Source organism: Thunnus albacares, chromosome 21, assembly GCF_914725855.1.
Source record: "Thunnus albacares chromosome 21, fThuAlb1.1, whole genome shotgun sequence".
Classification (NCBI taxonomy): Eukaryota; Metazoa; Chordata; class Actinopteri; order Scombriformes; family Scombridae; genus Thunnus; species Thunnus albacares.
The window spans coordinates 22,078,787-22,093,874 of NC_058126.1; the positions used below are offsets into that span (position 1 = coordinate 22,078,787).

The 15,088-nt window shown below is 42.1% G+C and overlaps 1 protein-coding gene across 2 annotated transcripts in view; it reads right to left on the minus strand.

Moving 5' to 3' along the window:
- Positions 1-15,088, minus strand: part of mpp7a (MAGUK p55 scaffold protein 7a) — a 142,196-nt gene that overhangs the window by 13,625 nt on the left and 113,483 nt on the right. For both annotated transcript variants that reach the window (XM_044339411.1, XM_044339412.1), the window contains exons 12-14: positions 10,080-10,250; positions 4,744-4,824; positions 1,347-1,440 (exon numbers count right to left, since the gene is read on the minus strand). In XM_044339411.1, the coding sequence (XP_044195346.1) occupies positions 1,347-1,440; positions 4,744-4,824; positions 10,080-10,250 (346 nt within the window). The remainder of the gene's footprint in view (positions 1-1,346; positions 1,441-4,743; positions 4,825-10,079; positions 10,251-15,088) is intronic.

Consider the following 15,088-nt stretch of genomic DNA (forward strand, 5'->3'; position numbering starts at 1 on the left):
TTGGCCACAAATGTCAAGGCGGGCCGCGGTGTGGCTGGATTCAGAGAGCGCGCCTAAGGAAAGGAGGAAGCAGAGACAGGAGACCTTGGGGCCACTGTCTGGAGATCTGTTACCAACGTAGGGCCCGGCCCTGTCAACACCAGCTCACAGTCGGTTACAGAGACACACAGACGACAGCAGGGAGGCTGTGTTTGAATAGTGGCAGCAAGTAGTGGAGCAGTCAGACTGCTGCTCTCACTGCTATGCTGCCTCTAGTGGTTTAGAGATATAGATAGATTCTGTTGTTTTCACCAGTGTGAGTGTTGTCAAATCTCAGTAGAGGTTTACACATAAAACTGAAATACCAGAAACTACATCATACTAATAAACATTGAATACATGTGGCTGGAATCATTTCATGTTTTGTAATATGATTAGTGCTGAAACAATTACTCCATTAAAAGATTAGTTGATCAACATTTCAACAACAGATCAACATGTCATAGTGCAAATGTGTTGTTTTACTCTATTTTTCTCTGTTGTAATTGGAATATCTTTTGTTTTTGGACTTTTGGTCAGAGGAAAAACATGTGCCCTTAGGCTCTAAGACATTATGATGCCCATTATTCACAATTTTCTGACATTTTCTAGACTAAACAAGTGCCTGATTCATCAGAAAAATGCAAACATTTTTTGTTGGGAGGAAGTGGGGCACAATGCCCCTTATTACTCCTTTGTATAAAAATGTGGGAGTTACATTACTAATAGATTATTTGCATTTAAAGAAACCAACCTCATGACCATGATGGAGGCAGTGTAGCTGACAATGTTTGCACTGCAAAAATATCTCTATCTCACCAAGTAACTTGTATCTATTATCGAGTCCTAAATGTTTGATTTCTTTGCAAAAGTGAAAAAAAAATTGCAAGTGCAGTTAGATTATTTCAACGTGTTTCAAAACTAACAAATTACATTTGAATCTAGATACCCCTAAAACAAGTTTATTTATTTTGGGAACAGACAGAAATGATCAGGCACTTGTTTTAAGTAAAAAAAACAAAGAAAGGAATCAATAATAGATACAGTAAAAATACTCAAGAAGATGGAGATTTTTGTAAAGTGGGAGAATAAACACAGCACTTGGAAGAAGAACTGTGCAACCCGATTTTCATTTATTTCAACTTCTTTCAACTCTGTGTCTTATTGGAAATGTATTGTTCATATAGTGTACCAAGATTTGGGGCTTTTAAAGATACATGTTCTTGTTAGGATTATCTGTAGTCCACTGTGAAGTTAGAAACTGAAGGTTGTACAGTGTGTTAGGTCTGTTTTCCTTCTCTATTTATACCAGATACAGTCGTGCCTACTTGTTGTTGTGGATATCCGTCTCAAAGAGATGTTTGGAGATGAAGTGGTACTCCACGCCGTCGCTCTCCTGGCTCCTCTTGGCCCGACTGGTGTCTGAGAAAGAGAGAGAGAGAGTGAAGACAGAGAGAGAAGGAGTGATTACCTCAAACCCAGACTGTCTGACTCACTGTTGGGGTAGAAACCATCTGAACTGAGCCCCTTATTAACATCGCTGGAAGTCTGAAACACAGCACGCTGGGCCATGCCAACCCTTGTATATATTATTGTGTAATTGCACTATAAAATACACAACCTGCAGCACTAAACTCAGACACTTAACTGACATGCAGCAGAGCTTTACTGTGTCTTATTAAATTTGTCTCTTGTAATGTGGCTGCAGTGCCCGTAGAAACAGAAGCCATAGCATTAGCCGCCAGTGTTAGCCGCTGCAAGGCAATTGAGTTTGGGAGCTCTAATTAACATGAAGTCCCTACATTTACTTGGCCATAAACCATAAAGCCTCTCTGTAAAGTGGGCGGTGGGGGCGGCACGTGGAGGGAACGTGAGCAGGCAGCAGTGGTGAATTTGTAAGGGTCAAAGGGTCGACTCACACTCTGACTCATCTCAGGAGTGCTTCAAAGGTCAGAGGGGAGAGGTATGCACCCATCAGACACTCTGAACAGCTCCAAAACAAACTATTAAACTTTTATCACCTGCGACTCAAAATTGTCAAGTTCTACTTTACTCTCCTCTGAGTTTTTCTTCTTTCGTCAGCATGTGTTGAGGCTGTGCCCTTGCAGTGGACCGGGGCCTTTCCTCTACATGGTCCACACTGATCTACAGGGTTCATGGAAAACCAATGGTGTGATTTATACAATGTGTCACTCGCTTGAGAAGAAAAGACAGCCGTAAATTCAACCACGTTGGAGAAGACACTGAAGAAGATCAATGACTTTCTGTCATCAGCCCCAGACAACAGTAGTAGGAAACACACAAGGAGAAGGCCAGAACAGCCTTGTCATAAGATAACATATACTTAGTATGCCTCATATTTAGAAATGTGTAAGACACATTGCCAAACAGCCTCTTGGTAATTTGACCATCGCCGTCCACCATGCGTTATTTTGGCATCTGTTTTGTGGCACAGAAAATAATTACAGTGCAACAAAAGAATGTGCATCCGTTCATTCCCCAATTCATGGAAAATATCAGTAAGCTTGGATTGGAATCAAAATGTTTAACCCCCAACTCTAATGGCCTATTGCAATGCTCCTTGTGTTCCTTAGACGGCTGGTTTACATTTTACAGCGACAAGCAGGAGGGAAAAAAAACCCTGAATCTTAACCGGGGCCACAAGCCGGTGGTCTCCCAAACTCCGGTTTTCAAATTAACAAAAAAGGGTAACGCTTTTGGGCTTAATCTGAAACAACAGCAAGTGTTAAACACATCCATGTGTCCATTGGCAGCAATCAAACATTCAGAAAGAGGGAGACTAGATCTCAATGAGAGCCAAGACTTGTGGCATATGTCTTCTATATGGGTCAGAATCTGACTGTCTGGCCTCTATTAAATACAGCATCACAGGTCACATTTGAAAACAATTAACAGGCCTTGTGGAAAAAAAGGCCCCACCGATGGGATTTTAATACCAGGGACATTTCAAGCGTCAGACTTCGGCTGGGACATATCCATTATGCCACAGGCCATGTAACAAACATGGCAATTAATATCAGCAGTCCTCATATTTCCTCAAACTCTTGTCGCAGTTTTCCTCCAAGCCCCAGATGGTAACTACGCAATTACTAGTGCCATTGCCCTGCTTAAATGTATAAATCAAAAAGATTTATTTGTCCCAACATGTTGGCTGTGGGACATTCCAGAACTGCAAAAAACTAAAAAATGCTGGCAAGGCTTGGAGAGCCAGTCGTTTGCAGCAGAGCTGGATGGTGTTCAGAATTATGGCAAGCTGTCATTTGGTCCTTAAAAGGAGAGAAAGGGAGGAGGCAGCACAGGAAAAAGACAGAAAGAAAGTGAGAAGTAAACTGAGAAAGAAAGGAGAGGTGGTAGCTTGGTGCCAACTTGTGAAGCAGTGGAATGGCATTTCTTCAGGAGGTAGAAAAACGCAGTTTCCTCCATCATTCAGAGCTTGTCAGGCAGACAGTGAAAAGCTGACAATTACACAGGAGGAGAACCAAGCGCATGGGCCTTGAGAGGACCAGCCACACTGCCTGAGAGCTGCCCTGGGTGTCACTCACTGCCACAGTTACTCTGTGTGTGTGTGTGTGTGTGTGTGTGTGTGTGTGTGTGTGTGTGTGTGTGTGTGTGTGTGTGTGTGTGTGTGTCTCCAGACGGGACTTTCATCACTCAAACAGTACAAGCACTCTAACACAATGTGAAAACTTAACTGAAACAAGTAAGGTAAACATCCTTCACCTAAAGTGATTACTTTGATTTGTTGCTAAGCAGTCACAGGGTGTACCAGGGAGCTCTGTACTCGCAATTTAATCTGGTATCTTAAGGCTTACATTTCTGCACTTCTTGGGTGTAAATGGATTCAGAAGAGTAAAGAGGGAGGCAATATGTCCCCATGACAACACAGTTTAGTAGTGTCAGTTAATTAATGTTTATGGAGGGTCCTTCCTCCAGAGATCAGCAGCTCATCAACAGGTGACTTAAACATATAAACTGAAAGTTCTGTAGATTTAGTTTATTAGTTATTATTCAAGATGTTTACAGCTCTTGGTACATCAGTTATACCGAGAGCTCATTTACAGTCAGAATTGTTCGTTTTTACCAAGAGAACAATTGCTCCACTTACGGAATACAGAACATAAAGCTTGTTTCTATACCAACATTTTTACCTTTTTCTTCAGCAAAAAGAAACCAGATTTAAAAATGTCTATAAAATTTAGAATAAAAGTATAAACTGGCAAATTGTAGTTTGGTGGTTTAATATCATTCCCTGACTAACTTTACATTATTTAAAAGTAGAAACTCTTCTTTTGTGCTGTAAATGTTATGCAAAATGTATCCCAAATAAATTTTGTAGGACAACCATGCAGTATAATTTAAAATCTTTTTCATTGTAGTTTAATATCTTGTTTTTCAGGATCACCATATTAGCTGGTGCAATTAAGCTGGTGCAAATGCAGCATGAGGGGGAAGCCGTGTGTCTTCATTCCCTTTAAAAGCTATTTGTCAATAAATAGCAGAACTGAAACAGTGGTCTGGTAAAAGGCTCACGGGGGACATGATGTATAAAACATACATTCACAAATACACACAGACAAACACACAGATAAGAAAGAAGAAAAACATAGAGAGGAAAGGTTTGAAAGACAAATTGAATCTACTGAGAGATGCTCAGTTAATGTTGGATTTGACCTGACCTCAGTAAGTAGAATAGAGTGAACTTACGTGGGATGGTGACGCTGAAGTGTTGGGGGTCAGAGATCAACAGTTTCCTCTTAAGCTCATTCAAACCAACTCCGGTGGGTCCTGCACAATCACAAAAGCATTATGAAAAGGATGTGATGTTGTTACTGGGAATGAAATTGTGCAGACATTTTGACATCAGAGTAAGAAAAGCATAGGTGTAATTAAAAAGAATTAGAGCAACACTTTTAACAGATCATGCAATATCAAAATCATCAATATTATCAATGAATTAAAAGGTGCACTCCATTGATTTAGTATTGCACTTTCATAAAGTTGGAGGACTCAAAAGAGTCAAAAAAGAGACTCAAAAAAGAAGAGAAAAAAATTAATTGAAGTTGCAGAGACCGGCATATTCTGACTTCTATCTTCTAGTACGGGTCAAGCTCCAAAAACACAGGATCCTACATGCAACTCGATAGTGCCTCTCAGTCTCTCCTTGTCTAGTAAATACCCACGGATTTTAAACTCCATGCTCCCAATTTATAATGCAGACTTTCAGTTTCAAATCTGAAGCCTTCAAGCCCAAGAGAATATGACATCATCAGAGTTTCAGACTTCAGAAAAGTTCAGAAGACATTACACAATTATTTATTTTCACAGACTGGGTCGTGCGCCTCGTAATGAGTAAATTTGAGTGAATTTGATGTGTTCAAACGCTGGAGTGCCCGTTTACACAAAATTAAATCATGCATTCAACTTTTCTCAGCTTTTCTGTTACAATGACCATGTTTAGATTACTTGTGTCGTTTGTTTGTTCTTGAAGAAAGTGAGAAATTCAGTGGTTATTTTTTTTCATAATATTATGAACCCAATTTACCACGGTGTGAAATTAATTTCATACACTATTAAAACACAATCAACCCAGTAGAAGCCTTTCAGGCACAGAGAATTGATTAAGGCTTTTAATGTGATGAAACAGCAGGAATTCTACAGTTACAGTCGTCTCTCATTGCAGTTTGGCAGAATAATAAAACTCTAATATATAGTAGGTATACAGTGAAGGTAAAGATGAGTGGGAGAGGAGAAGGCAGGAGAGACTAGTGACTATTAGTGCAACTGTGACTACAAAAGATGAGATTTAATAGCCAGCCAGCATTTGGAGATGTCAAATTTAATCAAACTGAGCAAATTAATTTAATTTTAATATTAAGAAAAACAAAAAATATGGCAGTTTGGAAACTATTTTGAACAGATATCACAAACATATATTCCTATTTTATTTTTTCAAATGCAGCTAGCACAGATTAAAAAAATGTATTTTTTATTCTTGGAACCTGACTTTGGTTTGGTGGAAGTATCTTTTACTTGGGAGACATTCTCCAGTGTTTTGGTGGTTGTTACCAGGGTGCTACATCATCCTAATTTGAACCAACTGGCATCAGTGTCTTCTAACAGACTGGTTTTGGAGTTACAAGTGCACGGCTGGGCCTTTCAGTGTTTTAGCACAGCTCTGCAGTGTGTGGACAGTTAGAGACAGAGCTTGATCTGGGCTCGAGATTCTTCGCATGCCTAACGTTCTGGGCAGGCACTACAATCGCATCAAATCCTATTGGAAATTCATTTCTCCAGGCAAATGTGTTTAGCAGGTCGCTCCTCTAAAACAAACGGACAATGAGTTCACTCAGCGATGCGGATTAGGTGGAAAGACAGGGAGAGGGATAAAGAGAGAGAGAAAAAAAAATGTTGAAAAACACAAGCTCTGTATTTTTTAGAGAAAGAGTGCCCCTGTTTCCTCTCATGCTATCTGCGCTGTTCGTCTACATTTCATGTGGTGTGAAGCAGGACAGATTTGTGATCCACAACCTGATAAATAGGTGTGGACAACAAGGCCCTTTTAAGCATAATCTCTGAACACTGGCAGCCTTTGCAGACAGACAAATTCACACCCCACGCTTTCCCTTTCCCTCTGCACCCAGCAACACATGGTTTGGGTCCTATTGTGCGACTGCTGTAAGTGATAAAACCTGTTTCCTCAGTGCACTCACACACTGTACTGTGAATTCAAAAAGTGAAAAAAAAAAAAAGAAAATAGAGAAAAATACCCCGATTCTCTTTGGGCCGTCGGCACGAGGCATTCTGTGGTTGCCGTCTCACATAAACAAGCACATGGCCAAGCAATGACAGCAATCAATCTTAACTGGGCAGAGTTTTTCAGTAAGGGGGAAAAAAAAGTCACAGAACCTGGGGGTTGAGGGCTCGGGTGATTTATTAAGATGAGGAAATGGAGTTCATTTTGAATTTGTTTCGGGAGCGCGCGAGGAATGCAGCTGTGCTGTTTGAACAAGGCTGTGGATCAATGTTGTTGTAGGTGCTGAAGGTGGCAGACCGTGGTAATAGAGGCTCTTTTATGAGCCCTATCACAGTGGTGCAGACAGGAACCTCCACACAAGCTTGTTTGCTTGAATCTGAGTGTGGATATCAGGGCCCGTGCACATGGGACCGACAGAGCCATTTGTGCTACTCTCGGTATGACTAACGGCCCCACTTCTGCATGCTCATAAAACCATTTTCACCTTGTACATCGCTCCCTTGCTTGCCACTTGCGATATCAATGATGCATGGCAGAAGGCCTTCTTCAGAATACCTCAGACGGCGATTAAAGCTCATTCCAGCTGTACCACCGCCTGCCAAGGGGGCCCAACAGGCCCACCACCAGGTCTTTTACAAGCAGAAGCAGTGCCCTGTGCTCCCGTTCCACCGTCTGACCTTAAATACGCCACCTCTTTGTGCATTGTTTGTTTTTAACAATGCCCTAATACAACAGCAACATTATAAATCTGAACACCACAATAAAAAGCGGCATAACTCTTCCAACTTTTCTGGACTAAGCTGCGTATTTACATTGTGTTTATGTGTTTTTCTCTCCCTCCGTCGGACTCTCTCGCTGGCCCTCTCGTGGTACTTCTGGCCTTGCAGATTGCTGTGCCAGTAAAAGTGTCAGACTTCATTACCACACTCATTAGATACGCCGCCTTTAATATCGCAAGCTTAATAACTTCCAGGCCAAAAGCAGAGCACATCGCATGCAGCTTGCGCCGAGAGGCTGAGGCCAGGCCCGACAAGGCCCGGCTCCGGGCCCCCGAGCCTCGACCCAACCTCAAACCTCCCAGCCTGCCACACATCCAGAGCAGGGAGTATTATAACACTACTCACAGCACTGGCTTCGCTGCTACCACATTTAAAAGACGACAGTGGTGCAATGTAGGAACCACAGATCATTTACAATGCACTGCTACTTCGTTTTCAACAGGGCAAAGTCTTAAAATAGAGTTCCAATTTTATATATTTGGATCACACATAAATATCCACTTAAGCATCAGTGTATTTGAAATATGTTAGGGCTAAACCTCAACATAAAAACTTTCAATTCATCAAAATCTTAGTTCAGTGTGTCAAGTTACAAGGAAATGTGGAAATCAACACACCATTTTGTCAGGTTAAATAATCAGATTTCTTTCAAAACCAGCAGCGGTTTAGTCAAACTATGCATACAGTATATAAAAATATATTTTCATTGGCTGTCTGATTTTAACTGTACAAAAACCCAGATAAGCATCTTGATCTTTGAAACGGATCTCAGACTCTGCACTCCATTTAAATGCAGGAGTTGAGCAGCGGGGTCATTCATTAGTGGGTACTGCTGACCTGAGTGACCACATGAATGAAAAAGTGCCTTGAGGCATTCCTAAAAAGCTTTTGGGAGAAGGGAGATGTTTGATATGAAAATAGTTGGGGGGGGGGGGGGGGGGGGGGGGGGGGGGTGTCGTGCTGGAGCAGAGTGGAAAAAGTGCAGGGCTGAGAGCAAGTCAGGGACGGAGGGTTGTGTCCGTTTGTGTCTGGAAGTCCTACATTACATGCCAACTTTACCTCTGCTTGGGGAAGTTGCATGAAAATTTGCAGCCAGGAATCTAAACAATACAAGCTGCTTTTATGGATTAAATAAAAGGGCAGATACTATAGCTAAAAAGCAATTTCCTCAAGTGATACATTAAGGAATGAAGTGTCTGACCCCTGACTAAAAGGAGTTAGAGAGAAAAGATTTCTAATAAGAAAAATCAAGAGTCTCTGGGGAGAAGAGGGAGCAGAGAAGCAGGCAGAGAAACATAAAGCAGATCTTTCCTTGGCCCTCCGCTTCATTACGTGTGAAATTGTCCATAGGTTGTCCTCCAAATTATGGAAGTTAATTGAAAATATTTACATTAGTATGACGGGTAGGAGAAGTTCAGAATCCTTTGTGTAAGGCTGTGACATGCTGGCAGCAAAATGGGTTTGCTAATTAGCAACATGCCTGATGAAGTCCATGCTCTGTGTGGTGTATTTAAGTGAGCCAAGGCCTAGTCAATCAGGCTTGGAGCACAACTCTGGAGAGAGCATGCGTAAGATTAAAAAAAAAAAAAAGAAAAGAAAAAGAGTGTACCCTTGTTGCCAGTGGTGTTCATTTCTAGATTAACCTCACGAATGTTTAAAAACTGCTGTCAGGACATCTAAAATAGAAGATGAAGACTGGAACAGATTTGAGTTCTCATTCCTTGAGTGCATCTCTTGCCTTGATGAATGGAAATCGATTGGAAGGAATCACACTGAAAATTTTGGGAATGTTTTGTTCCATCTGTGCCTGGGACATTCCTGTCATTTTTTGTTACAAGTAACAAACCTAAAAAGGAAAATGTGGAAAAGGCTAGAGCTCACTGATGGTACAGTTGGTCCTGAGAAAGATTTAAGTCTTTACTGTTGCACCTGGCTTAGAATATTGTTCCACTGGCAACACTCGTCCTCCAACCACAAATACAGAATGAGAAACCACTAAATTCATTTCAAGACCTTGGCACGTTATAAAGCTCTTTGGAGGGCTTTGTAACACCCGCTCCTCGAGGCAAGTGTTAACAATTCCATCGGCTAGAAAAATTGAAAGGACATTGAGAGTGAGGCGCCTTAAATGAAAGTATTAAATACGACTGATTAATATGAGGTCTGCTCTGTCGATTCCACTGAGTGCTAAAAGTCTAAATGAATGGCCCAGGATGACTGCGGGTGAGTCCCCGCTTTGGGAGGCTCATTTCTGGGCTGGGGGTCATGGGAGGGCAAGGCCAGGCCACCCGGGACTTCTGGAGCTGCAAAACTCTGAGTCACAGTCGTTTCTGTGAGCGGTATGTGTCACCATAAAGGGAGGAGAGGATTTTTATTAAAATCTATGGCGTCCATGGTGCCAAGTTTAACAGCACTTGACTCAAAAACAGTGCAATGTGTGAGGTAAGCAGTGATATCAGAGTGTCATTTTTTTGATAAAGTGTTCGGGCGTCCAGCTCGCTACTCACCCACTAGGATCACCAGCCTGTGTTTAGCTCCACTCTGCCTGCGGTACATGGTGACCTCTTCGTACGTGGGCACGTCAGCCATATCATACATTTCGCTCTTCTTACACTCGTACATGGACTTGTTGGTCTTCTTGTCTCTCCTGCTGAGACGGAAGCTTCTCCTGAACCCAGCTGGAGGTTCAGGATGAAACAAAAAAGGAAGGGAGAGGAGACAGAAAGAAAGAAACGCATTAATCTACAAGATACAAAAAGAAAAATATGTTTGTGTCTGTGTGTATGTCTATGAGGGTGTTGAAATTCCAATGCAACTGTATGTACATATAGGACCGCAGCTGTGCACTTCGATTTATGGTCATTTCAGTGTCTTGGCAAACACCTCCACAGCTCAATGTCCAATACCTCATATTGCATTGTGCAGTTCAGTTTTATGACAGCTATCTTTGCTGTAGGTGAAAAAACGACAACGCAGCACGCAGCCAAACAGTTTCCCTGAATATTGCACTAAAACGCTTGATTCAGATTTTCCCCTGGTGACATGTAATGGGTTTTAATTTTCTTCTCGTATGCATACACACATCTCTTGAAGACTGTGGTGAGGTTTTAGGGCTTTTTACATTTGTGAAAAGCTACACAAAACATTACTAGATGTTTTCTCAGCGGCTGTATTTCCTTTTTAATCAAGCTAAGAGTGACTCACCCTTGTTTTATATTTGTCTGGTACCTTTGGAATCTTGTGACTTCAGAAGCCAGATTTCTGCTGAGAGTTCATAATGAGAAGCGAAAGAAACAAGATATTCTTTCAATATAATTCACTGTTACAGCATGTGAATTTAGTGCTAGTTTGTTAACGATTGTTCACATAACTGTCAGGCTATGATTTGCAATTCATTCAGGTTACAATCTCAGATATTAGTGAGGTCTGTGTGTGCAACGCCTATGTATGTGTGTGTCATTTAGTGTTCTTTGGTTGGCTGGCTGCCTTGTCCTGTGCGTGTGGGTCACTTTACATCATCTCTGATTGGTTTATGGTGTGCGCTATGTCCTCAGATTGCCGCTACAAAGGCTTCTTAATATACCAATCCAAGAGTAAGTACGCCTTGATCTTATGATCTACAACAGTATCAAAAAGAATATTTTCCCCCTAATTTGAGGACCACAGTTTCATATTTATGACAGATGTTGCTTAAACCTAAAAAGTAGTAAATCTCCAGAACCCAGGATGTCCACTATTCTATTTCTGTGTTTGCTCATGGGTTGTTTTCAGCCTTCTCGTTCATTATTTCAGTTTTTAATCAATAATTAATGAACTCAGAAATATGATGCAAGAAGATGTAAGATTAAAGTAGCATGAAAATTATGGACTGAGAGGAAAATCAGGAGTTGAAACAATCCCTGATACCCACCCCCTTAATATTTTCCACAACATTTTCAAACCACTGTGGGGCTGTGCAGACATGCAGCAAAGAGAAAAGAGTCTGCATTCTTCTCGGCTTGTTCTTTTCCAAACAGTCCCTTAATAAGGGATGGAGCTATGGACCTATGCTGAGTAACAAATGAAACACACTGTAAGTCACTGGAGCAGAAGAATAATGTTTTTGCATGAGCCTGTGTATACGAGTATCCACACGCGCCAGTGTACTGAATATAGTATTACACTGAACATTTAGGGCAGACTTTGTTCCACTGTGGGCAAGTTGTGGCTAACGTTGTCTGTGCCATTTCTCCTGTGGTTAATCTACTCATTCAGCACCCCCCCTCCCCCCACCGAGGGAGCATTACCTCCGCCACACAGTGGAAAACATACACCGCTCATCTGCATTTCTCCTGTAGAGAAATCAAACTGCAACCAATATCCACAAGGTTTGACATCATTAGAATAAACATTAAGACTACAATCTTAATGATATCCTGTTGAAAACGAGCGGTCAATTTTCTGAAAGTTCATCCCCGAAAACCCCACTTTGGTCAGTCATTTATCCCAATGTAAACACACAACTGGCTAATTAGGCTTAACTAATACTATAAAAGTCATTAATTCTATCTGTCTTGGGGTCTGACAAGCTGCCACCTCATTGGCTCGGGGTAAGGCAAACCTCTAGGTAGACAGGTGCACAGGGTTTTGTTACAAGTCTCAACAGTTAATATAAATTGCCATCCCTCAGCTGAGGGGGGGGGGGCTAAGTAATCTTGTGCCCCTCAAAATCACTTAAACCCTCCTAGACAGCTCTATCCAAATAATGGAGAGAATTCTCTTCTTTTCCCTGAGCGCTGCCTGAGGGTAAATAAATTAAAGCCTCATGCAGTGGTGAGCAGTACCATCCCTCACCTTCAGTACTGATGGAGAATGACAGAAGGATGGAAATTAATTAGATCCAGAATTAAGAAATGATTCAGGCTCTGTTGAAACAAAGGAAGCTGGCCTGTTTGGCATAAAAAGCATCAGTTATGTTGGAAAACCAACATGTTTGTCACAAGATGATCCAAGTATAAAGGTTACTGTTAGAAAAGGAATGTATGATATGTGCAGCACAAAGATCCAATATCTTTTTAATAGTGTGACAGGTCAAATCAAATTTGTTGACAATAGTTCTGCTTTGAATTTGCCTGGAATGAGAACTGAGTAGTGGCAGTGTACTGATGTGTTTTTCTGCAAAAGAGCGTTGTGTGTCTTGGGGTATGGAGTTAAAGTTTCCTTGCTTAAGTCCCCGACCCACCCACACACGCACCTCCTAATGGTGTGCACCAGGCCGTGACTGGGTAATCGCCAGAACTGCAACTGAAAACTTGCGTGTACGCATGCGCACACTTTTTCACTTGCTCTCCCTCTCACACAAACACACACACAGACACTTCAATTGAAAGCTTTTTCAGTAAAACAGAAACATGAAAAAAGTGGAGGAAAAAAAGATGAGCATATTTGATGCAGTGTAAACACAAGCAGTGACTATGCACACACACACACATACACACACACACACACACACACACAGACATGAACACACAATTGCTTGGAAGTCGCCAGTAGTCCTGCAAGCCCATTTTCCAGTGTGATAATATCTTACAGCCACGTAGGAAATTCAGCATGTGCGTAAAGAAAGCGCCTGGAGGCCTCTGCAAACTGTGAATACAAACTGCCCACTCGGACACTAACATCCTGTGAAATGCTACTACCCCACACCTGTAAAAGAAATGGCCACAACTGTAAAAGAAAAAAAAAAAAAAAGGTCAGGGCAATAAGACAAATGTTCCTAGAAAAATTTAAAAAAAAAACAAAACAGATGACTCAAAAAGACTCAAGTCATGCATTTGCCAATGCGTGTCTGAAAGAGGAGAAGCCTGAGAACAATACAAGCATCAGGTCTTCCAGACGTCACGCGTAGGCGATCAGCGCGATGACAACACAGAGAAGAAAGAAAAAAGACTGCCATTTTCCCTCCAATCAAACTTCATTTTGTGTAGAGGGGGGAGAGAGAAAAGTGCAGTGAAGCTAAGAGGAAAAGGCTCATAGTGAAACCACCTGTTGCAAGGCCCCAGCGCAGTGAGGGCCGACGTGTAGGCCTAACTACAGGAGACTCTGCTGACAGCTCCAGTGCCATCCTGGCTCTGCCGCAGGGGGCCCTCTCTCCTCAAGACTAATGGAGACGACATCTATGGAATTAACCAGGCATGGCAGCTGGGGATTAAGTGAGCATTGCACTCTCGGCTCGATGCCGCACGCTGCGGTTTAACGCTGTAACACTTAGTCCCGTTCGTGGGCACCAAATGTGGGAAGCATTACCGGCTCTCTCGGCCTCATTATGCGTGCCCATTACTGGCTTGCTTGGAAGGGATGAGGAAGGCGCATGGTAGGCAACTAGCGAGGAGGAGTACGCTTTCCACACTGTCAGCCATTATTACCCCAACAGTGAATAAAAGGAAGTGTGTTGCTGGTCATAATGACAAAAATACAAAAGCCTGGGGTTGACGGAAGAACTGCTCTGCTTGATTTATCACCAATTTGCTTTTCTTGCATAATACAGGGAAACATGCTAGACTTTCATGGCCAAATATGCTTGGATTTCTGGAGTTTTGACATTACTGTGAAGACAGATGTCGAACGGTGTCACTGTGGGCCAACATCATGGACTGTAAAATGCAGCTGGAGGATTCAAGAAGGAAGAGGAGGATAGGAATCAGGAAAGGAGAGGAATCAGAAGAGGATTGGAATTAGGAGAGGAAAGGAATCTGAAGAGGACGGTAGAGGAATCCGGAAAGGAGAGGAATCAGGAGAGGAGAGTAATCAGGAAAAGACAGGAGAGGAGTCAGGAGAGGGATCACTAGAGGAGAGGAATCGGAAAAGCAATCGCGAGACGAATCGGAAGAGGAGAGGAGAGGAGAGGAGAGGAAAGAAGAGGAGGATGCTGGACGGATAGCAAGGGAAAAGAAGGAAGTTGACATATCCAGACTGAGAAGTGTGTGTCCTTCAAATACTCCCATCTCTCTCCTACAAATGCTAACAGGCATCTGTGAAAATGGTTATAGTTCAGTCATAAAGTGTGCTCCGTGGCTGATGTTAGGATATTTGATTGTATGAAGTGTCTAACTGTTTCTGGTACAAGATCTCAGCAGCATACACATATAGTATGTGACCCAACGTTTAGGGATGTTAACAAGCAAATATCAGTTTAACTGCAGCTGAACTGATGTACGTCACTCTTCTCCCAATGAAACACAATGGAAGGAAAAGAGAAAGTTTGTTGGTGTGACATTTGAAGTATGTACGTGTAACAGTCCACGGTGGTGAACTCATTAGAGTAATATCTGGGGAGAACACATTCTGGGAGTAGTTTCCACTGCCCCCGCACAAAGCATTTGGAAAGTGGTACCCAACCCAATTGTTACAGGCTTATACGGTGGAATAGTGCTCTAGACCTTTGGCTGCAAGAGGTCCATTTGTGTCGAGTGCTATTTGTTTTTCCCCTCCGTCTTATCCCACAGCTCTTTGGGCTCAGGAATGTCTCGTCTCAAAA